At 55.0% G+C, this 22393-nt stretch overlaps 2 protein-coding genes across 2 annotated transcripts in view; one reads left to right on the top strand and one right to left on the bottom strand.

Annotated features, from left to right (window-relative positions):
* The window catches only part of LOC137311628 (zinc finger protein 271-like), a 21045-nt gene extending 16169 nt beyond the window's left edge, over positions 1–4876 (bottom strand). Inside the window, exon 1 of the mRNA XM_067978732.1 lies at positions 4649–4876. Coding sequence (XP_067834833.1) covers positions 4649–4876 — 228 coding nt within the window. The remainder of the gene's footprint in view (positions 1–4648) is intronic.
* LOC137311627 (zinc finger protein 84-like) lies at positions 4327–22393 on the top strand. Its single transcript, XM_067978731.1, has 3 exons — positions 4327–4401; positions 5870–6537; positions 19651–22393. Exons 2-3 carry the CDS (start codon positions 5907–5909, stop codon positions 20595–20597), a joined length of 1578 nt encoding a protein of 525 aa, XP_067834832.1. The 5' UTR covers positions 4327–4401; positions 5870–5906; the 3' UTR covers positions 20598–22393.

The raw sequence follows: 22393 nt of genomic DNA, 5'->3' as shown, positions 1-22393 counted from the left end.
CCCCCTCGGGCAGTGCATTCCAGATCCTAACCACTCGCTGGGTAAAAAGGTTTTTCCTCATGTTGCCTTTGGTTCTTTTGCCAATCACCTTAAATCTGTGTCCTCTGGTTCTTGACCCTTCCGCCAATGGGAACAGTTTCTCTCTATCTACTCTGTCCAGACACTTCATGATTTTGAACACCTCAATCAAATCTCCTCACAACTATCTCTGTTCCAAGGAGAACAACCCCAGCTTCTCCAGTCTATCCACGTAACTGAAGTCTCTCATCCCTGGAATCATTCTAGTAAATCTCTTCTGCACCCTCTCTAAGGCCTTCACATCTTTCCTAAAGTGCGGTGCCCAGAACTGGACACAATACTCCAGTTGTGGCCGCACCAGTGTTTTATAAAGGTTCATCATGACTTCCATACTTTTGTACTCTATGCCTCTATTTATAAAGCCCAGGATCCCGTCTGCTTTTTTAACCACTTTCTCAACGTGCCCTGCCACCTTCAACGATTTGTGCACATATACCCCCAGATCTCTCTGTTCTCGTACCCCTTTTAGAATTGTGCCCTCTAGTTTATATTGCCTCTCCTCGTTCTTCCTACCGAAATGTATCACCTCGCATTTTTGTGCGTTAAATCTCATCTGCCACGTGTCTGCCCATTCCACCAGCCTGTCTATATCCTCTTGAAGTCTATCACTATCCTCCTCACTCTTCACTACCCTTCCAAGTTTTGTGTCATCTGCAAATTTTGAAATTGTGCCCTGTACACCCAAGTCTGAGTCATTAATATATATCAAGAAAAGCAGTGGTCCCAGCACTGACCCCTGGGAAACACCACTGTACACCTCCCTCCAGTCCAAAAAACAACCGTTCACCACTACTCTCTGTTTCCTGTCCTTTCGCCAATTCTGTGTCCATGTTGCTACTGCCCCCTTTATTCCATGGGCTGCAATCTTGATGATAAGCCTATCATGCGGTACTTTTTAAACGCCTTTTTAAAGTCCATATACACCGCATCCACCACATTGCCCTCATCGACCCTCTCTGTTACCTCATCAAAAAACTCTGTCAGGTTAGTTAAACACGATTTGCCTTTAACAAATCCATGCTGGCTTTCCCTAATCAATCCACCCTCGTCCAAGTGACTGTTAATTCTGTCCCGGATTATCGTTTCCCCACCACTGAGGTTAAACTGACTGGCCTGTAGTTGCTGGGTTTATCCTTACACCCTTTTTTGAACAAGGGTGTAACATTTGCAATTCTCCAGTCCTCTGTCACCACCCCTGTATCTACGGATGTTTGGAAGATTATGGCCAGTACCTCCGCAATTTCCACCCTTACTTCCCTCAGCAACCTAGGATGCATCCCATCCGGACCGGGTGACTTATCTACTTTAAGTACAGCTAGCCTTTCTAGTACCTCCTCTTTATCAATTTTTAGCCCATCCAGTATCTCAACTATATCTTCCTTTACTGAGACTCTGGCAGCATCTTCCTCCTTGGTAAAGACAGATGCAAAGTACTCATTTAGTACCTCGGCCATGCCCTCTGCCTCCATGAGTAGATCTCCTTTATGGTCCCTAATCGGCCCCACCCCTCCTCTTACTACCCGTTTACTGTTTACGTGCCTGCGGAAGACTTTTGGATTCCCTTTTATGTTGGCCGTCAGTCTATTCTCATACTCTCTCTTTGCCTCTCTTATTTCCTTTTTCACTTCCCCTCTGAAGTTCCTATATTCAGCCTGGTTCTCACTTGTGTTATCAACCTGACATCTGTCATATGCCCCTTTTTCCCGTTTCATTTTACTCTCTATCTCTTTTGTCATCCAGGGAGCTCTGGCTTTAGTTACCCTACCTCTCTCCCTCGTGGGAATGTACCTAGACTGGACCAGAACCATCTCCTCCTTGAAGGCCGCCCACTGTTCAATTACAGTTTTGCCTGCCAATCTTTGATTCCAATTTACCCGGGCCGGATCTGTTCTCATCCCCCTGAGATTGGCCCACCTCCAATTGAGTATTTTTACTTTAGAGTGGTCCGTGTCCTTTTCCACAGCTATTCTAAACCTTATGATATTATGATCGCTGTTCCCTAAATGCTCCCCCACTGACACTTGCTCCACCTCATTCCCGAGAACCGAATCCAGCAATGAATCTTTCCTCGTTGGGCCAGAAACGTACTGGTCAAGAAAGTTCTCCTGCGACAACAACAACCAATGGTGGAGCGATGGAAATCGGGGAGGCCTGGGGGCACGTTCTACATACGAACATACGAATTAAGAGCAGGAGTAGGCCATTCGGCCCCTCGAGCCTGCTCCGCCATTTGATAAGATCGCGGCTGATCTGATTGTGACCTCACCCCCTACGTTCCCGTCTACCTCCTATAACCTTTGACTCCCTTGTTAATCAGGAATCGATCTAACTCAGCCTTAAAAAATATTCAATGACCCTGCCTCCACCGCTCTCCGGGGAAGGGAGTTCCTCAGACTCATGACCCTCAGGGAAAAAAATTTCTCCTCATCTCCGTCTTAAATGGGAGAGCCCTTATTTTTAAACTGTGCCCCTAGTTCTAGTCTCTCCCACAAGGGGAAGCATCCTCTCAGCATCTACCCCTTCTAGTCCCCTCAGGATCCTATATGTTTCAATAAGATCACCTCTCATTCTTCTAAACTCCAGTGTTTACAGACCTAACTTGTCCAACCTTTCCTCATTAGATAACCCCCTCATCCCAGGAATCAGTCGAGTGAACCTTCTCTGAACCGCCTCTAAAGCAATTATGTCCTTTCTTAAATAAGGAGACCAAAACTGCACACAGTATTCTAGATGTGGTCTCACCAATGCCCTGTACAACTGTAGCAAAACATCTCTACTTTTATATTCCGTTCCCCTTGCAATAAATGACAACATGCCATTTGCCTTCCTGATCACTTGCTGTACCGGCATACTAACTTTTTGTGATTCATGTACTAGGACACCCAGATCCCTCTGTACCTCAGAGTTCTGCAATCTCTCTCCATTTAAATAATATACTGCATTTCTATTCCTCCTGCCAAAGTGGACAAGTTCACATTTTCCCACATTATACTCCATCTGCCAAATTTTTGCCCACTCACTTAACCTATCTATATCTCTTTGCAGACTCCTTATACCCTCTTCACAACTTACTTTCCTACCTACCTTTGTGTCAAATTTAGCAACCATACATTCGGTTCCTTCATCCAAGTCATTGATATAGATTGTAAATAGTTGAGGCCCCAGCACTTGAGAATATTCAAGGCTGATATTGATAGATTTTTGGTCCCTAACAGAATTGAGGAATATGGGGATCAGGCGGGAAAGTGGAATTGAGGTCGAAGATCAGCCATGATCTGATTGAATGGCGGATCAGGTATGAGGGGTCGTATGGCCTACTCCTGCTCCTATTTCTTATGTTCTGCAATCGGACCAGGGTAGTTAAGATAGGTGTGAGATTGGAGAATGTAGGAAGGGGTTAAAATTTCCAGCATTTTCTGTTTTTTATATCCTTTCCTCTCACTCAAGGAAAACTTCGAGCGGTGGGAGGCGAAAGTGAATTATTGCAGTGTTTTTTTTAAAACCGTTGGAGAGGGTGCAAAAAAGATTCACAAGTACGATGCCAGAACGGAGAGATTATACTTATCAGGAAAGACTGAACAGACTGGGGAAAAGGCAAGTCTGAGGGGTTACCTGATCGAGGTCTTTAAGATTATGAAAGGGTTCGATAGAGAAGATGTTTCCACTTGTGGGGGAGACCAGAACTCGGGGCCATAAATATAAGATAGTCAGTAATAAATCCAATCGGGAATTCAGGAGAAACTTCTTTCCCCAGAGAGTGGTGAGAATGTGGAACTCGCTCCCACAAGGAGTAGTTGAGGTGAATAGTGGAGATGGATTTAAGGGGAAGCTGGATAAACACATGAGGGAGAAAGGAATAGAAGGAGAGGGTGATAGGGTGAGATGGAGTAGGGAGGGAGGAGGCTCGTGTGGAGCATAAACACCGGGATAGACCTGTTGGGCCGAATGGCCTGTTTCCTGTGCTGTAGTGTCGATGTAACCCCCCCAGTTCCCCCCGCCCCCCAGTTCCCTCCCCCCCCCCAGTTCCCTCCCCCTCCCAGTTCCCTCCCCCTCCCAGTTCCCTCCTGTCAATCACTCTCCAGAGCGCCTGCCCCAGGCCGGGCAGCAATGGCGGCGCCCGCTACCCAGACTGCCCCGCGCGGGTGAAACCTCTCTATTGATTTGAGCGGAGGGGGGCGGGGCCGAGCGGAGCGGCCGCGCCTGCGCAGACACACTGGGGGCGGGGCCTGTCTCTCTCTCCGGGGGGGGGGGAGGGGGAGGAGCAGCTGCGCCGAGTCGGGAAGGAGGCGGCGAAAGGACAAAGCGGCGCCCTTTTCACACCGAGTGAGTGATCGGGGGGGGAGGGTCCGGGGGGGGTGATTAATGTTTTATTGCTCCGTTTCCGGGAATCGGAGGAGGGAGGAAGGGACTTTATTTAAAGCAGAAGGCGGGCGGCCATCAATCAGGGAGCGGGAACAGCCGCTCCTAAAATGGCGGTGGTGGAGAGGAGGGACTGACTGCCCCGCAACAAGATGGCGGGTGGGGGGACTGCCCCGCAACAAGATGGCGGGTGGGGGGGACTGCCCCGCACCAAGATGGCGGGTGGGGTGGACTGCCCCGCACCAAGATGGCGGATGGGGTATTTGCCCCGCACCAAGATGGCGGCCGGACGACAAGTTCTTTCATAATGGTGACTGGGACTGCCCCGCAACAAGATGGCGGCCGGCTGCCTTGGTCTTTCCGAACGGTGACTGCGACTGCCCCGCACCAAAGTGGCGGCTGGCAACTGCCCCGCACCAAGATGGCGGACGGCCGCCATTGTCTTTCGAAAGTTGACTGGGACTGCCCCTCACCAAGATGGCGGCTGGGTACTGCCCCTCACCAAGATGGCGGCTGGGCACTGCCCCTCACCAAGATGGCGGCTGGGCACTGCCCCTCACCAAGATGGTGGCCACAATGTGCGATTAAAGCAACGTGCAAGTGATGTTCATGTCATGTCCCATTAGATAGCCCCGCTCCACCCACCCCCCCCCCGACCGACACATCTTCTCTCCCCATCTGATCGTTGACGGCGGAAAGGGAGGAGAGGAAATTGCAAATCCCCTCCCGGTCTGCGGGGGGAGGGCAGTGGGACGGGCGGGAGGGGGCGGTTAAAGGACCAAACGTCCCAGGTCGATGGGAAACTGTCGAGGAAGGTGAGACCGGCCTGAACCAGCAAACCCCCATTGCGTTGGCAAAGGTTATTAAAGGTCACGGAACCAAAGAGGGCGGATGAAGTTCAGACGCGGATCAGTCGTGATTTAATTGAACGGCAAAACAGGCTGAATGGGCCTTCTCCCGTTCTTATAGTAACAGGCTCGAGGGGCTGAATGGCCTCCTCCTCTTCCTATAGTAACAGGCTCGAGGGGCTGAATGGGCCTCCTCCTGTTCCTATAGTAACAGGCTCGAGGGGCTGAATGGGCCTCCTCCTGTTCCTATAGTAACAGGCTCGAGGGGGCTGAATGGGCCTCCTCCTGTTCCTATAGTAACAGGCCCGAGGGGCTGAATGGGCCTCCTCCTGTTCCTATAGTAACAGGCCCGAGGGGCTGAATGGGCCTCCTCCTGTTCCTATAGTAACAGGCTCGAGGGGGCTGAATGGGCCTCCTCCTGTTCCTATAGTAACAGGCTCGAGGGGCAGAATGGACCTCCTCCTGTTCCGATAGTAACAGGCTCGAGGGGCTGAACGGCCCTCCTCCTGTTCCTATAGTAACATTTATGATATTTTGGGGAGCCATTGTTTCCTGTTAAACTTCTGGAGGAATCTTTCTTTCAGGGTGTCCGTGGTGAGCGCCGTTCTCCAGCGAGCGAGGATGGAAGTCGCGACCGAAGCCGCGCGTGGCGGGCTGGAAACGCCGGAGACCGCCCACCACGCGCCGTCCCTCGCCGTGAAACGCCGCTACCCGTGCTCGGCCTGCGGGAAGGCCTTCGCCCGCCCCTCGCACCTGGAGACCCACCGGCGCACGCACACGGGCGAGCGTCCCTTCGAGTGCGCCGACTGCGGCAAGGGCTTCGTCTCGTCCAGCAACCTGACCAGCCACCGGCGCACGCACACGGGCGAGCGGCCCTTTGGGTGCGCCGACTGCGGCCGGGGCTTCGCGCTCTCCAGCACGCTCATCCACCACCAGCGGGCGCACACGGGCGAGCGGCCCTTCGGGTGCGGGCGCTGCGGCAAACGCTTCGTGGAGCCCTGCGCCCTGCGCAAGCACGAGCGCACGCACACGGGGGAGAAGCCCTTCCAGTGCGGGGCGTGCGGCGCGCGTTTCGGGCAGTCGAACAACCTGGTCCGCCACCAGCGCGGACACACGGGCGAGAAGCCCTTCCGGTGCGCGGTCTGCGGCAAAGGCTTCGTGCGGCACTACAACCTGACCAGCCACTGCCGCACGCACACGGGGGAGCGCCCCTACGGCTGCGCGGCGTGCGGCAAGCGGTTCACGGAGCCCAGCGCGCTGCGGAAACACGGGCGGGCGCACGACCGTGGGGACGAGCCCTTCCGCTGCGAGACGGGAGGAAGGGGTTTCGGGACGCCCGGCGGCCTCCCGAAGCGCACGCGCCTACACGGCGGAGAGAGGGCGTACACGTGCGAAGCGTGCGGGAAAGGATTCGCCCAGTCCGGCCATCTCGCCAAGCACCTGCGGGTGCACGAGGAGGAGAGGGCCCCCTAAAAAAGTTTCCCCGAGCCGCCGACTCCGTCCCTCTCCCCGGCCTCTGTCTGAGGCCGGACCAGGCCGTTCGCGACCTTGGCGTCCGATTTGACCCCGAGCTGAGCTCCTGACCCCCCGTATCCGCTCCGTCACCGAGACCGCCTCCGTATTATCGCCCGTCTCCGCCCCCTGCCTCAGCTCGTCCGCTGCTGAGACCCTCACCCGTCCGCCTTTGTCACCTCCAGACTCGACTATTCCAATGGTCTCCTGCCCGGCCTCCCATCGTCCGCCCTCCGTGAACTCCAGCTCGTCCAAAACTCCTGCTGCCCCCCCGTATCCGAACTCACACCGAGTCCCGTTCACCCATCACCCCCTGTGCTCGCTGGACCGACACTGGTTCCCGGTGCGGGAACGCCTCGATTTTAAAATTCACATCCTCCTGTTCAAATCCCTCCATGGCCCTCGCCCCCCTCCCTATCTCTGTAACCTCCTCCAGCCCCTACAATTCTCATCCTCCTGTTCAAATCCCTCCATGGCCCTCGCCCCCCTCCCTATCTCTGTAACCTCCTCCAGCCCCTACAATTCTCATCCTCCTGTTCAAATCCCTCCATGGCCCTCGCCCTCCCTCCCTATCTCTGTAACCTCCTCCAGCCCCTACAATTCTCATCCTCCTGTTCAAATCCCTCCATGGCCCTCGCCCCCCCTCCCTATCTCTGTAACCTCCTCCAGCCCCTACAATTCTCATCCTCCTGTTCAAATCCCTCCATGGCCCTCGCCCTCCCTCCCTATCTCTGTAACCTCCTCCAGCCCCTACAATTCTCATCCTCCTGTTCAAATCCCTCCATGGCCCTCGCCCTCCCTCCCTATCTCTGTAACCTCCTCCAGCCCCTACAATTCTCATCCTCCTGTTCAAATCCCTCCATGGCCCTCGCCCCCCTCCCTATCTCTGTAACCTCCTCCAGCCCCTACAATTCTCATCCTCCTGTTCAAATTCCTCCATGGCCCTCGCTCCCCTCCCTATCTCTGTAACCTCCTACGACCCTCCGAGATCTCTGCACTCCTCCAATCCTGGCCTCTTGCGTATCCCCGATTCCCATCGCTCCACCATTGGCGGCCGTGCCTTCAGCTGCCTGGGCCCTAAGCTCTGGAATTCCCTCTCTAAACCTCTCCCCCTCTCTCTCTCCTCCTTTAAGACGCTCCTTAATACCTTCCTCTTTGACCGAGCTTTTGGTCACCTGTCCCTAATATCTCCTCATGTGTCTCGGGGTCAGAATTTGTTTGATAATCGCTCCTGTGAAGGGCCTTGGGGACGTTTTACTACGTTACAGGCGCCGTGTGAATGGGGGTTGCTGTTGTGAGAAAGCCAAAAGCATGATTCATCCTTGGCGTCCAAAAACACTTGTGACAAAGTGCCACATGAAAGGCTTCCACGCATGCTCAAAGGGGTTGTAGATGCACGGTTAAAGCTGGACCAACAATACAGGGCCCCAGCCCTACTCTCTGAAGCTCTCTCCCTCAAACTCAGCACCCAGTCCACTAGTATAATCCCTCAAAGGCCCAGCATTCCAACCAAGATCTCAGTTGCCCCTCCTCAATCTCCCACTATAGCTCAGTACCCCTTTCTTGATTGGCTTGTCATCCCGTCGAGTGGATAAGAGTGAGGGGTGACCTGTTCGAGGAGTTTAAGGGGATTCGATAGGGCTGATAGAGAGAAACCATTTCATCTGGTTGGGTCGGGAGTGGGGAGGGAATTCCAGAACAAAGTGGGGCGTAACCTTAAAATTAGAGCCAGGCCGTTCAGGGGTGATGTCTGGAACTCTCTCCCCCTGGTGATCGACAGATTTTTGTTGGGTCTCGAGGGATTTGGAGCAAAGGCGGGTACACGGAGTCAGGATACAGATCGGCCGTGATCTGACTGAATGGCCGGACAGTCTCGAGGGGCCGAAGGGCCTTCAAATGTTCCTATTCCTTTTGCCTCCCCCTCAGCAAGTTACAGCTTCCTTGAGCTGTTTCCTGCTGGTTGTCTCATTGGAATCCCATCAGTAGAACTGGGATTAATGTAGTCGAATGGGCCGATACTCCCTGGAGTTTCGAAGAATGAGAGGGGATCTCATTGAAACGTATCAGATTCTGAGGGGGCTCGACAGGGTAGATGCTGAGAGGCTGTTTCCCCCCTGGCTGGAGAGTCTAGAACTAGGGGACATAGTCTCAGGATAAGGGGTCGGCCATTCAAGACTGAGATGAGGAGGAATTTCTTCACTCGGAGGGTGGTGAATCTTTGAAATTCTCTACCCCAGAGGGCTGTGGACGCTCAGTCGTTGAGGATATTCATGGCTGAGATCGATGGATTTTTGGACTCTCGGGGGAATCGAGGGAGATGGGGATCGGGCGGGAAAGTGGAGTTGAGGTCGAAGATCAGCCATGATCCGATCGAATGGCGGAGCAGGCTCGAGGGGCCGAATGGCCAACTCCTGCTCCTATTTCTTACGTCCTTGAGTTTCTTCTTCAATCGAGGTGTTCAAAATCATGAAGAGGTTTGAGAGAGTAAATAAGGAGAAACTGTTTCCAGTGGCAGGAGGGTCGGTGACCAGAGGACACGGATTTTAAGGCAAACGAAACAGAGGGGGAAACGCACCAGAGGGGCACTGCCCGAAAAGGGCGGTGGGAGCAGTTTGAATAGTGACTTTCAAAAGGGGAATCGGATAAATACTCGAAGGGGAAAAATTTACAGGGCTGCGGGGGTGTGGAGAGTGGGATAGCTCTTTCACAGAGCCTGCACGGGCACGATGGGCCGAATGGCCTCACTCTGTGCCGTCTCATTTGATGAACTGCGCCCAGCTCCTTATCTCAGTGCTCGTTTCATGTTCTTGCCGTACATCTTTAAGCGCCCAATGCAGTTCATTGATTTTGTATATTCGTTTGTGGATCTGTTCCTGTTGTTTCAAAATGTGCACTTTCATTAAAAGTGTAGAACTGTTTCTCGCCTCTGACGGGGAACTCATTCTGCCTGTACAATGTGCGTCGACTGGTTTGTGAAGACTGAACAATTCCCCCCAGCATTCTCGCTGGAGCGCGTCTTTTGATTTCAAAGCCGTAAAACGAGGGACTGGCAACGACAACAGGCTGGGTGAGACGTCGGGATAGACCCTCCAGTCGTTCACGGCTGTGTCAGACGCGGGTAGCACTCTCGTCTCTGAGTCGGAAGGTTCGAGCCCCCACTCCAGAGACGTGAGCCCCATAATCCAGGCCCACACTCCCCGGTGCCAGTACTGAGGGAGTGCTGCACTGTCGGAGGGAGATGGATATACTCTAGGACTCGAGCCCCATAATCCAGGCCCACACTCCCCGGTGCCAGTACTGAGGGAGTGCTGCACTGTCGGAGGTAGATGGATATACTCTAGGACTCGAGCCCCATAATCCAGGCCCACACTCCCCGGTCCCAGTACTGAGGGAGTGCTGCACTGTCGGAGGGAGATGGATATACTCTAGGACTCGAGCCCCATAATCCAGGCCCACACTCCCCGGTGCCAGTACTGAGGGAGTGCTGCACTGTCGGAGGTAGATGGATATACTCTAGGACTCGAGCCCCATAATCCAGGCCCACACTCCCCGGTGCCGGTACTGAGGGAGTGCTGCACTGTCGGAGGTAGATGGATATACTCTAGGACTCGAGCCCCATAATCCAGGCCCACACTCCCCGGTGCCGGTACTGAGGGAGTGCTGCACTGTCGGAGGGAGATGGATATACTCTAGGACTCGAGCCCCATAATCCAGCCCCACACTCCCCCGGTGCCAGTACTGAGGGAGTGCTGCACTGTCGGAGGTAGATGGATATACTCTAGGACTCGAGCCCCATAATCCAGCCCCACACTCCCCGGTGCCAGTACTGAGGGAGTGCTGCACTGTCGGAGGTAGATGGATATACTCTAGGACTCGAGCCCCATAATCCAGCCCCACACTCCCCGGTGCCAGTACTGAGGGAGTGCCGCACTGTCGGAGGGAGATGGATATACTCTAGGACTCGAGCCCCATAATCCAGGCCCACACTGCCCGGTGCCAGTACTGAGGGAGTGCTGCACTGTCGGAGGGAGATGGATATACTCTAGGACTCGAGCCCCATAATCCAGGCCCACACTCCCCGGTCCCAGTACTGAGGGAGTGCTGCACTGTCGGAGGGAGATGGATATACTCTAGGACTCGAGCCCCATAATCCAGCCCCACACTCCCCGGTGCCAGTACTGAGGGAGTGCTGCACTGTCGGAGGTAGATGGATATACTCTAGGACTCGAGCCCCATAATCCAGGCCCACACTCCCCGATGCCAGTACTGAGGGAGTGCTGCACTGTCGGAGGTAGATGGATATACTCTAGGACTCGAGCCCCATAATCCAGGCCCACACTCCCCGGTCCCAGTACTGAGGGAGTGCTGCACTGTCGGAGGTAGATGGATATACTCTAGGACTCGAGCCCCATAATCCAGGCCCACACTCCCCGGTGCCAGTACTGAGGGAGTGCTGCACTGTCGGAGGTAGATGGATATACTCTAGGACTCGAGCCCCATAATCCAGGCCCACACTCCCCGGTGCCAGTACTGAGGGAGTGCTGCACTGTCGGAGGGAGATGGATATACTCTAGGGCTCGAGCCCCATAATCCAGGCCCACACTCCCCCGGTGCCAGTACTGAGGGAGTGCTGCACTGTCGGAGGGAGATGGATATACTCTAGGACTCGAGCCCCATAATCCAGGCCCACACTCCCCGGTCCCAGTACTGAGGGAGTGCTGCACTGTCGGAGGGAGATGGATATACTCTAGGACTCGAGCCCCATAATCCAGGCCCACACTCCCCGGTCCCAGTACTGAGGGAGTGCTGCACTGTCGGAGGTAGATGGATATACTCTAGGACTCGAGCCCCATAATCCAGGCCCACACTCCCCGGTGCCAGTACTGAGGGAGTGCTGCACTGTCGGAGGTAGATGGATATACTCCAGGACTCGAGCCCCATAATCCAGGCCCACACTCCCCGGTGCCAGTACTGAGGGAGTGCTGCACTGTCGGAGGGAGATGGATATACTCGAGGACTCGAGCCCCATAATCCAGGCCCACACTCCCCGGTGCCAGTACTGAGGGAGTGCTGCACTGTCGGAGGTAGATGGATATACTCTAGGACTCGAGCCCCATAATCCAGGCCCACACTCCCCGGTCCCAGTACTGAGGGAGTGCCGCACTGTCGGAGGTAGATGGATATACTCTAGGACTCGAGCCCCATAATCCAGGCCCACACTCCCCGGTCCCAGTACTGAGGGAGTGCCGCACTGTCGGAGGTAGATGGATATACTCTAGGACTCGAGCCCCATAATCCAGGCCCACACTCCCCGGTCCCAGTACTGAGGGAGTGCCGCACTGTCGGAGGTGGATGGATATACTCTAGGACTCGAGCCCCATAATCCAGGCCCACACTCCCCGGTGCCAGTACTGAGGGAGTGCCGCACTGTCGGAGGGAGATGGATATACTCTAGGACTCGAGCCCCATAATCCAGGCCCACACTCCCCGGTGCAAGTACTGAGGGAGTGCCGCACTGTCGGAGGTAGATGGATATACTCTAGGACTTGAGCGCCATAATCCAGGCCCACACTCCCCCGGTGCCAGTACTGAGGGAGTGCTGCACTGTCGGAGGGAGATGGATATACTCTCGGACTCGAGCCCCATAATCCAGGCCCACACTCCCCGGTCCCAGTACTGAGGGAGTGCTGCACTGTCGGAGGTAGATGGATATACTCTAGGACTCGAGCCCCATAATCCAGGCCCACACTCCCCCGGTGCCAGTACTGAGGGAGTGCTGCACTGTCGGAGGTGCCGTCTTTCGGATGAGACGTTAAACCGAGGGCCCCGTCTTCTCTCTCGGGCGGGTGTAAAAGATCCCACGGCCCACTATTGGAAGAAGAGCAGGGGTGGAGCCCTGGGGCCAATATTTATCCCTCGACCAACAACAACACTAAAAAAACAAATTATCTGGTCATGATCACATCTGTGGGAGCTTTTGCTGTGGGCGGATTGGCTGCCGCCTTTCCTATGACAGCGACCACACTTGGAAGAAGCATGTGATCGGCTGTAAACAGCTCGAAGCAAGGTGAGGCGAAAAGGTGCTGTAGAAATGCAAGTTCTTTCTTCATTTGAATGACTTTCCAATCAGCGTACACCAGGCGGGCACTTACCTCATTCAAACGTATAAGATTCTGAGGGGGTTCGACAGGGTAGATGCTGAGAGGTTGTTTCCCCCTGGCTGGAGAGTCTAGAACTAGGGGGCATAGTCTCAGGATAAGGGGTCGGACATTCAAGACTGAGATTAGGAGGAATTTCTTCACTCAGAGGGTTGTGAATCTTTGGAATTCTCTACCCCAGAAGGCTGTGGACGCTCAGTCGTTGAGGACATTCAAGGCTGAGATCGATGGATTTTTGGACTCTGGGGGAATCGAGGGAGATGGGGATCGGGCGGGAAAGTGGAGTTCAGGTCGAAGATCAGCCATGATCCGATTGAATGGCGGGGCAGGCTCGAGGGGCCGAATGGCCCACTCCCGCTCCTATTTCTTCTGGAAGAAACTCATCAGGGAGAAAGGAATAGAAGGATAGGGTGATAGGGTGAGATGGAGTAGGGAGGGAGGAGGCTCGTGTGGAGAGTAAACACCGGGATAGACCTGTTGGGCCGAATGGCCTGTTTCCTGTGCTGTAGTGTCGATGTAACCCCCCCAGTTCCCTCCCCCCCCAGTTCCCTCCCCCCCCCCAGTTCCCCCCGCCCCCAGTTCCCTCCCCCTCCCAGTTCCCTCCCCCCCCCAGTTCCCTCCCCCTCCCAGTTCCCTCCTGTCAATCACTCTCCAGAGCGCCTGCCCCAGGCCGGGCAGCAATGGCGGCGCCCGCTACCCAGACTGCCCCGCGCGGGTGAAACCGCTCTATTGATTTGAGCGGAGGGGGGCGGGGCCGAGCGGAGCGGCCGCGCCTGCGCAGACACACTGGGGGCGGGGCCTGTCTCTCTCTCTCCGGGGGGGGGGGGGGGGGGGGAGGAGCAGCTGCGCCGAGTCGGGAAGGAGGCGGCGAAAGGACAAAGCGGCGCCCTTTTCACACCGAGTGAGTGATCGGGGGGGGAGGGGTCCGGGGGGGTGATTAATGTTTTATTGCTCCGTTTACGGGAATCGGAGGAGGGAGGAAGGGACTTTATTTAAAGCAGAAGGCGGGCGGCCATCAGTCAGGGAGCGGGAACAGCCGCTCCTAAAATGGCGGTGGTGGAGAGGAGGGACTGACTGCCCCGCAACAAGATGGCGGGTGGTGGGGGGACTGCCCCGCTACAAGATGGCGGCCGACCGCCTTTGGGTCTTTCATAATGGTGACTGGGGATTGCCCCGCACCAAGATGGCGGCCCCCGGGGCCTGCCCCGCACCAAGATGGCGGTCGCCCGCCTCCGTCTTTCATAATGGTGACTGGGAATTGCCCCGCAGTAAGATGGCGCCCCCCTCACCCCAGGGGACTGCCCCGCACCAAGATGGCGGCCGCCCGCCTTGGGCTTCGTGAATGGTGCCTGGGAGTTGCCCCTCACCAAGATGGCGGATGGGAACTGCCCCTCACCAAGATGGCGGCGCCATGTTGCTGGTCCAAGCCTTGGGTTATGATCAAACCTCCTTCGACCCTCTTCGTGCACTCCCGCACTCCCCACGCCGCCCGCGGGATAGAATCATGCGGGTGGGTCATCGGCGGAGATTAAAACTTCCTGTGAGGGGGGCCTCGGGGCTGCGGGCTCCCAAACCGCCCCTCACCGCCGGCCAGTTTGAGATGGCCACGCACTCTTTTGACGTTGGGGGGTTCAGAGGGATTTGCGTGTCCTCGTACACAAAACACAGAAAGTTAACATGCAGGTACAGCAAGCAATTAGGAAGGCAAATGGTATGTTGGCATTTAGTGCAAGGGGGTTGGAGTATAAGAGTAAGGAAGTCTTACTACAATTGTACAGGGATTTGGTGAGACCACACCTGGAGTTTTGGTCTCCTTATCTAAGCCTTGGAGGTGGTGCAACGAAGGCTCACTAAATTGATTCCTGGGATATGAGGGTTGTCCTATGAGGAGAGATTGAGTGGAATGGGCCGATACTCTCTGGAGTTTCGAAGAATGAGAGGTGATCTCATTGAAACACATCAGATTCTGAGGGGGCTTGACAGGGTAGATGCTGAGAGGCTGTTTCCCCCCTGGCTGGAGAGTCTCGAACTAGGGGGCATAGTCTCAGGATAAGGGGTCGGACATTCAAGACTGAGATTAGGAGGAATTTCTTCACTCCGAGGGTGGTGAATCTTTGGAATTCTCTACCCCAGAGGGCTGTGGACGCTCAGTCGTTGAGGATATTCAAGGCTGAGATCGATAGATTTTCGGACTCTGGGGGAATCAAGGGATATGGGGATCGGGCGGGAAAGTGGAGTTGAGGTCGAAGATCAGCCATGATCTGATTGAATGGCGGGGCAGGCTCGAGGGGCCGATTGGCCTACTCCTGCTCCTATTTCTTACGTGCTTATTGCTTTGGGTCGTGGCGGGGGGTGAAAGATCTGAGACCGACATGGCTACGATGCATCTTGGCCAAGTTTATCCTATCCAAAGCCTGGAATCTTTGGCTTTTCCCAACCAAGTTCGCCGAGAGCTATTGGTGGCCATAAGAAGAGCTCGCCCCCTTATTCCCATGTTGTAGCCTCCCCCCACCTCCCCTGCTACTTGTTCAGTGCTGTATGGCCGGGCCCCTCCATTCCTGGTCAATATCTCTGTCATCTCTCTCAGTATCCCAACCGGGGGGCTAGATTGCATCAGTTTAGAATCATAGAATCACAGAAGGAGGCCATTCGGCCCATCATGTCTGTGCCGGCCGAGAAACGAGCCACCCAGCCTAATCCCGCTTACCAGCACTCGGTCCGTAGCCCTGCAGGTCACGGTGCACATCCAGGGATTTTTAACATGAGTTGAGGGTTTCTGCCTCTCCCACCCTCTCAGGCAGCGAGTTCCAGACTCCCACCACCCTCTGGGTGAAAAAAAATTCTCCTCCGCTCCCCTCTATTCCTTCTCCCAATCACTAAATCTATGCCCCCTGGTTATTGATCTCTCTGCTAAGGGAAATAGGTCCTTCCTATCCACTCTATCTAGTCCCCTCATCATTTTCTACACCTCAATTAAATCTCCCCTCAGCCTCCTCTGTTCCAAAGAAAACAACCCCAGCCTATCCAATCTTTCCCCATCGCTAAAATTCTCCAGTCCTGGCCAAATCCTCGTAAATCTCCTCTGCACCCTCTCTGGTGCAATCACATCTTTCCTGTAATGTGGTGACCAGAACTGTACACAGTACTCAAGCTGTGGCCTAACCAGTGTTTTATACAGTTCGAGCATAACCTCCCTGCTGTTATATTCTATGCCTCGGCTAATAAAGGAAAGTATCCCGCATGCCTTTTTAACCACCTTATCTACCTGTCCTGCTACCTTCAGGGATCTGTGGACATGCACTCCAAGGTCCCTCACTTCCTCTACACCTCTCAGTATCCTCCCATTTATTGTGTATTCCCTTGCCTTGTTTGCTCTCCCCAAATGCATTACCTCACACTTCTCCGGATTGAACTCCATTTGCCACTTTTCTGCCCACCTGACCAGTCCATCGATATCTTCCTGCAGTCTACAGCTTTCCTCCTCACCATCAACCACACGGCCTATCTTTGTGTCACCCGCAGATTTCTTAATCATGCCCCCTACGTTTAAGTCCAAATCGTTAATGCATGCCACAAAAAGCAAGGGACCGAGCCCCATGGCACCCCACTGGAAACAGCCTTCCAGTCACAAAAAATTATTTCCTCGGTAAAAACCGCCTGCATCTCCAGCATCGCTTTTAAATTGTACTTTGTTAAATTGCTGGACGATATTTAAGTTCGGATAAAAATTTGTTCTTGTCTGGGTGGGAGCGACAGACTCCTGCTGCTAACAATTATTAGTATCTCAGTTCAGTTTTACCGATCAAATCCCAGCTCTCGAGATCATTTTTCCCGAAGCCAGCCCGCAAGTTGCATAGGAAGGAACGCAGGAACAGCAGGAGGCCATTCAGCCCCTCGAGCGTCTTCCGCCATTCAATGAGATCATGTCCGATCTGTGTCTTAATTCCATCCCGCCTAGGCTCCGGAACTCTTGGAGGAGGTTACAGAGATAGGGAGGGAGGGGGCGAGGGCCATGGAGGGATTTGAACAGGAGGATGAGAATTGTAGGGGGCTGGAGGAGGTTACAGAGATAGGGAGGGGGGGGCGAGGGCCATGGAGGGATTTGAACAGGAGGATGAGAATTGTAGGGGCTGGAGGAGGTTACAGAGATAGGGAGGGGGGCGAGGGCCATGGAGGGATTTGAACAGGAGGATGAGAATTGTAGGGGCTGGAGGAGGTTACAGAGATAGGGAGGGGGGGGCGAGGGCCATGGAGGGATTTGAACAGGAGGATGAGAATTGTCGGGGCTGGAGGAGGTTACAGAGATAGGGAGGGGGCGAGGGCCATGGAGGGATTTGAACAGGAGGATGAGAATTGTCGGGGCTGGAGGAGGTTACAGAGATAGGGAGGGGGGCGAGGGCCATGGAGGGATTTGAACAGGAGGATGAGAATTGTCGGGGCTGGAGGAGGTTACAGAGATAGGGAGGGAGGCGAGGGCCATGGAGGGATTTGAACAGGAGGATGAGAATTGTCGGGGCTGGAGGAGGTTAGAGATAGGGAGGGGGGCGAGGGCCATGGAGGGATTTGAACAGGAGGATGAGAATTGTCGGGGCTGGAGGAGGTTACAGAGATAGGGAGGGGGGCGAGGGTCATGGAGGGATTTGAACAGGAAGATGAGAATTTTTTAAATTTTTTTTATTTGTTCATGGGATGTGGGCGTCGCTGGCGAGGCCGGCATTTATTGCCCATCCCTAATTGCCCTCGAGAAGGTGGTGGTGAGCCGCCTTCTTGAACCGCTGCAGTCCGTGTGGTGACGGTTCTCCCATAGTGCTGTTAGGAAGGGAGTTCCAGGATTTTGACCCAGTGACGATGAAGGAACGGCCGATATATTTCCAAGTCGGGATGGTGTGTGACTTGGAGGGGAACGTGCAGGTGGTGTTGTTCCCATGCGCCTGCTGCCCTTGTCCTTCTAGGTGGTAGAGGTCGCGGGTTTGGGAGGTGCTGTCGAAGAAGCCTTGGCGAGTTGCTGCAGTGCGTCCTGTGGATGGTGCACACTGCAGCCACAGTGCGCCGGTGGTGAAGGGAGTGAATGTTTAGGGTGGTGGATGGGGTGCCAATCAAGCGGGCTGCATTATCTTGGATGGTGTCGAGCTTCTTGAGTGTTGTTGGAGCTGCACTCATCCAGGCAAGTGGAGAGTATTCCATCACACTCCTGACTTGTGCCTTGTAGATGGTGGAAAGGCTTTGGGGAGTCAGGAGGCGAGTCACTCGCCGCAGAATACCCAGCCTCTGACCTGCTCTTGTAGCCACAGTATTTATATGGCTGGTCCAGTTAAGTTTCTGGTCAATGGTGACCCCCAGGATGTTGATGGTGGGGGATTCGGTGATGGTAATGCCATTGAATGTCAAGGGGAGGTGGTTAGACTCTCTCTTGTTGGAGATGGTCATTGCCTGGCACTTATCTGGCGCGAATGTTACTTGCCACTTATGAGCCCAAGCCTGGATGTTGTCCAGGTCTTGCTGTATGCAGGCTCGGACTGCTTCATTATCTGAGGGGTTGCGAATGGAACTGAACACTGTGCAGTCATCAGCGAACATCCCCATTTCTGACCTTATGATGGAGGGAAGGTCATTGATGAAGCAGCTGAAGATGGTTGGGCCTAGGACACTGCCCTGAGGAACTCCTGCAGCAATGCCCTGGGGCTGAGATGATTGGCCTCCAACAACCACTACCATCTTCCTTTGTGCTAGGTATGACTCCAGCCACTGGAGAGTTTTCCCCCTGATTCCCATTGACTTCAATTTTACCAGGGCTCCTTGGTGCCACACTCGGTCAAATGCTGCCTTGATGTCAAGGGCAGTCACTCTCACCTCACCTCTGGAATTCAGCTCTTTTGTCCATGTTTGGACCAAGGCTGTAATGAGGTCTGGAGCCGAGTGGTCCTGGCGGAACCCAAACTGAGCATCGGTAAGCAGGTTATTGGTGAGTAAGTGCCGCTTGATAGCACTGTCGACGACACCTTCCATCACTTTGCTGATGATTGAGAGTAGACTGATGGGGCGGTAATTGGCCGGATTGGATTTGTCCTGCTTTTGTGGACAGGACATACCTGGGCAATTTTCCACATTGTCGGGTGGATGCGCAGCTAGTTCTGGAGCACAAGTCTTCAGCACTACAGCTGGGATGTTGTCAGGGCCCATAGCCTTTGCTGTATCCAGTGCACTCAGCCGTTTCTTGATATCACGTGGAGTGAATCGAATTGGCCGAAGACTGGCTTCCGTGATGGTGGGGATATCGGGAGGAGGCTGAGATGGATTATCCACTCGGCACTTCTGGCTGAATTGTAGGGTCTGGAGGAGGTTACAGAGATAGGGAAGGGGGGCGAGGGCCATGGAGGGATTTGAACAGGAGGATGAGAATTGTAGGGTCTGGAGGAGGTTACAGAGATAGGGAAGGGGGGCGAGGGCCATGGAGGGATTTGAACAGGAGGATGAGAATTGTAAAGTTCTCAGGTTTGTTTGTTGGGTTTTCAGGATTTGACCAGGACCGCGGGGGACGAGTGCGCGGATGGAAGTCGTGACAGGGATCGCTCCCGGAGACGGATTCGCCGCCAGACCGCTGGAGACGGGGGAGCGGAGCCTGGGGGAGCCCGACCCCCCCCGCAAGGAGCACCACTACCGCTGCCGGGACTGCGGGAAGGGTTTCCACGCCCCCTCGCTGCTGGAACGCCACCGCCGCACGCACACGGGCGAGCGTCCGTTCGAGTGCGGGGAGTGCGGCAAGCGCTTCGTCACCTCCAGCGGCCTGAGCAGCCACCGCCGCACGCACACGGGACAGCGCCCCTTCGCCTGCGGGGAGTGTGGCAAGCGTTTCGTCACGGCGGGCAACCTGGCCGCCCACGGGCGCACGCACACGGGCGAGCGCCCCTTCGCCTGCGGGGAGTGCGGCAAGCGTTTCGCCCAGTCCAGCACGCTTTCCGCTCACGGGCGCAGCCACACCGGGGAGCGCCCCTTCGCCTGCGGTGACTGCGGCAAACGTTTCGCCAAATCGGGTGCCCTGACCGCCCACCGGCGCACGCACACGGGCGAGCGCCCCTTTGCGTGCGAGGAGTGCGGCCGCGGCTTCGCCGAGCGCGGCACGCTGGAGAACCACCGGCGCACCCACACGGGTGAGCGCCCGTACCAGTGCGCCCGCTGCGGCCTCCGCTTCGCGCAGTCCAAGACCCTGGAGAACCACCGCCGCACCCACACGGGCGAGCGGCCCTTCCCTTGCGCCCGCTGCGGCCGCCGCTTCGCGCAGTCCAACCACCTGCGCAAGCACGAGCGGGCCCACACGGGCGAGCGGCCGTTTGGCTGCGGCGTGTGCGGGAAGGGCTTCGGGGACCGCAGCGCGCTGGTCCACCACTGGCGCACGCACACGGGCGAGAAGCCCTTCCCCTGCGCTGCGTGCGGGAAGGCGTTCAGCGAGCGCAGCACTCTGAAGCTCCACCGCCGCGTCCACACGGGCGAGCGCCCCTTCCAGTGCGACCGCTGCGGCAAGCGTTTCGTCCGCCGCAACCAGCTGACGAACCACGGCCGCGCCCACGGGGAGGCGGAGCAGCGGGACGGGCCGCGCCCCCCTCCCGGCCCCTCGGCCGAGATTCCCGAGGGAGGGGACGTTTAAACCTCTTCCCCCCGAGTTAACGCACGGTTGCCCCAGGCCGTGAGAGGTCATTCTGGCACAGATTCGTCGGGTCTTACAGCGCAGGAGAAGGCCGTTCGGCCCATCGGGCCTGTGCCGGCTCTTTGAAAGAGCTCTCCAATTCGTCCCACTCCCCCCTCCTCTTTCCCCCACAGCCCCTGTAAATTAGTCCCTTATCCAGTTGCCTTTTGAAAGTTTCCACTGCCCTTTCAGGCAGTGCGTCCCAGATCTTAACAACCCTCTGAGTGTGGGGGAAAAATTCTCCCCATTTCCCCCTCTGGTTCTTTTGCCAGTTATTTTAAATCTGTGACCTCTGGTTACTGACCCTCCTGCCCACTGGAAACAGTTTATCCCAACTCAAAACCCCTTCATGATTTTGAACCCCTCGATCAAATCTCCTCCTTAACCTTCACTGCTCTGAGGGGAACGACCCCAGATTCTCCAGTCTCTCCACATAACTGAGGTCCCTCATCCCCGGTACCATTCTGGTAAATCTCCTCCTTAACCTTCTCTGCTCTGAGGAGAACAACCCCAGATTCTCCAGTCTCTCCACTGGGGTCCCTCATCCCTGGTACCATTCTGGTAAATCTCCCCCTTAACCTTCTCTGCTCTGAGGAGAACAACCCCAGATTCTCCAGTCTCTCCACATAACTGAGGTCCCTCATCCCCGGGACCATTCTGGTAAATCTCCTCTGCACCCTCTCCGAGGCCTGGACATCCTTCCTAAAGAGTGGGGCCCAGAATTGGACCCAACACTCCAGCTCAGGCCGAACCAGTGATTTTGTAAAGGTTCAGCATAACTTCCGAGAGACCGAACATATAATAAAGAAGAGTCAGCATGGATTTCAAAAGCCACGGTCATGCTGGACCAGCCTTCCTGAATTCTTTGACGAAGTTACAGTAAGAGTAGACAAGGTAGATGTAATATATTTGGATTTTCAAAGGGTCTTCGATAAGATACCGCATTGTAGACTCGTGACCAAGGTCAGAGCATTGTGGAGTCAGGGGACAGGTAGCAGAATGGTTAGCAAGCTGGCTACAAAACAGAAAACAGAGAGTAGGGGTTAAAGGTGGTTACTCAGACTGGTAAAAGTTGGGAAGTGGTGTTCCCCAGGGATTGGTGCTGGGACCACTGTTCACCATTTACATCAACGCTCTGGACTCGGGAATCGCAAGGACAATTTCAAAATCTGCGGACGACACCAGATTGGGGGGGTGGGGTTAATACCGAGGAGGACAGCGACAAGATGCAAGACGACATTAATAAACTTACAGAATGGGCCTGTAATTAGGAAATTAATTTCAGTATAGATCAGTGTGAGGGGGTACATTTTGGTCAGAAGAATAAGGAGGCCTCATACTGATTGGATAATAAGAGTCTAAATGGGGGAGAGGAGCAGAGGGATCTGGGGGTACAGATACACAAATCACTAAAAGTAACAACGCAGGTTAATAAGGCCGTAAAAAAGGCAAATCAAGCACTGGGGTTCATTTCAAGAGGGATAGAATTGAAAAGCAGGGAAGTTATGTTAAACTTGTATAGAACCTTGGTTAGACCACACTTGGAGTACTGTGTACAGTTCTGGTCTCCATATACCTTGGTCAGACCACACTTGGAGCACTGTGCACAGTTCTGGTCTCCATATACCTTGGTTAGACCACACTTGGAGCACTGTGCACAGTTCTGGTCTCCATATACCTTGGTTAGACCACACTTGGAGCACTGTGCACAGTTCTGGTCTCCATATACCTTGGTTAGACCACACTTGGAGCACTGT

This window comes from Heptranchias perlo, unplaced genomic scaffold (genome assembly GCF_035084215.1).
Source record: "Heptranchias perlo isolate sHepPer1 unplaced genomic scaffold, sHepPer1.hap1 HAP1_SCAFFOLD_374, whole genome shotgun sequence".
NCBI classification, from domain to species: domain Eukaryota; kingdom Metazoa; phylum Chordata; class Chondrichthyes; order Hexanchiformes; family Hexanchidae; genus Heptranchias; species Heptranchias perlo.
The sequence above is the reverse complement of the archived record's forward strand: the minus strand, read 5'-3'. Positions and strand labels throughout refer to the sequence as shown.

Excerpts from the sequence above, each read along its gene's own strand:
- LOC137311627 (XM_067978731.1), top strand. The coding sequence starts at position 5,907 with ATGGAAGTCGCGACCGAAGCCGCGCGTGGCGGGCTGGAAACGCCGGAG. Across the intron at positions 6,538-19,650 it reads CAAGCGGTTCACGGAGCCCA|CGCTGCTGGAACGCCACCGC; the intron begins GCGCGCTGCGGA and ends TCCACGCCCCCT.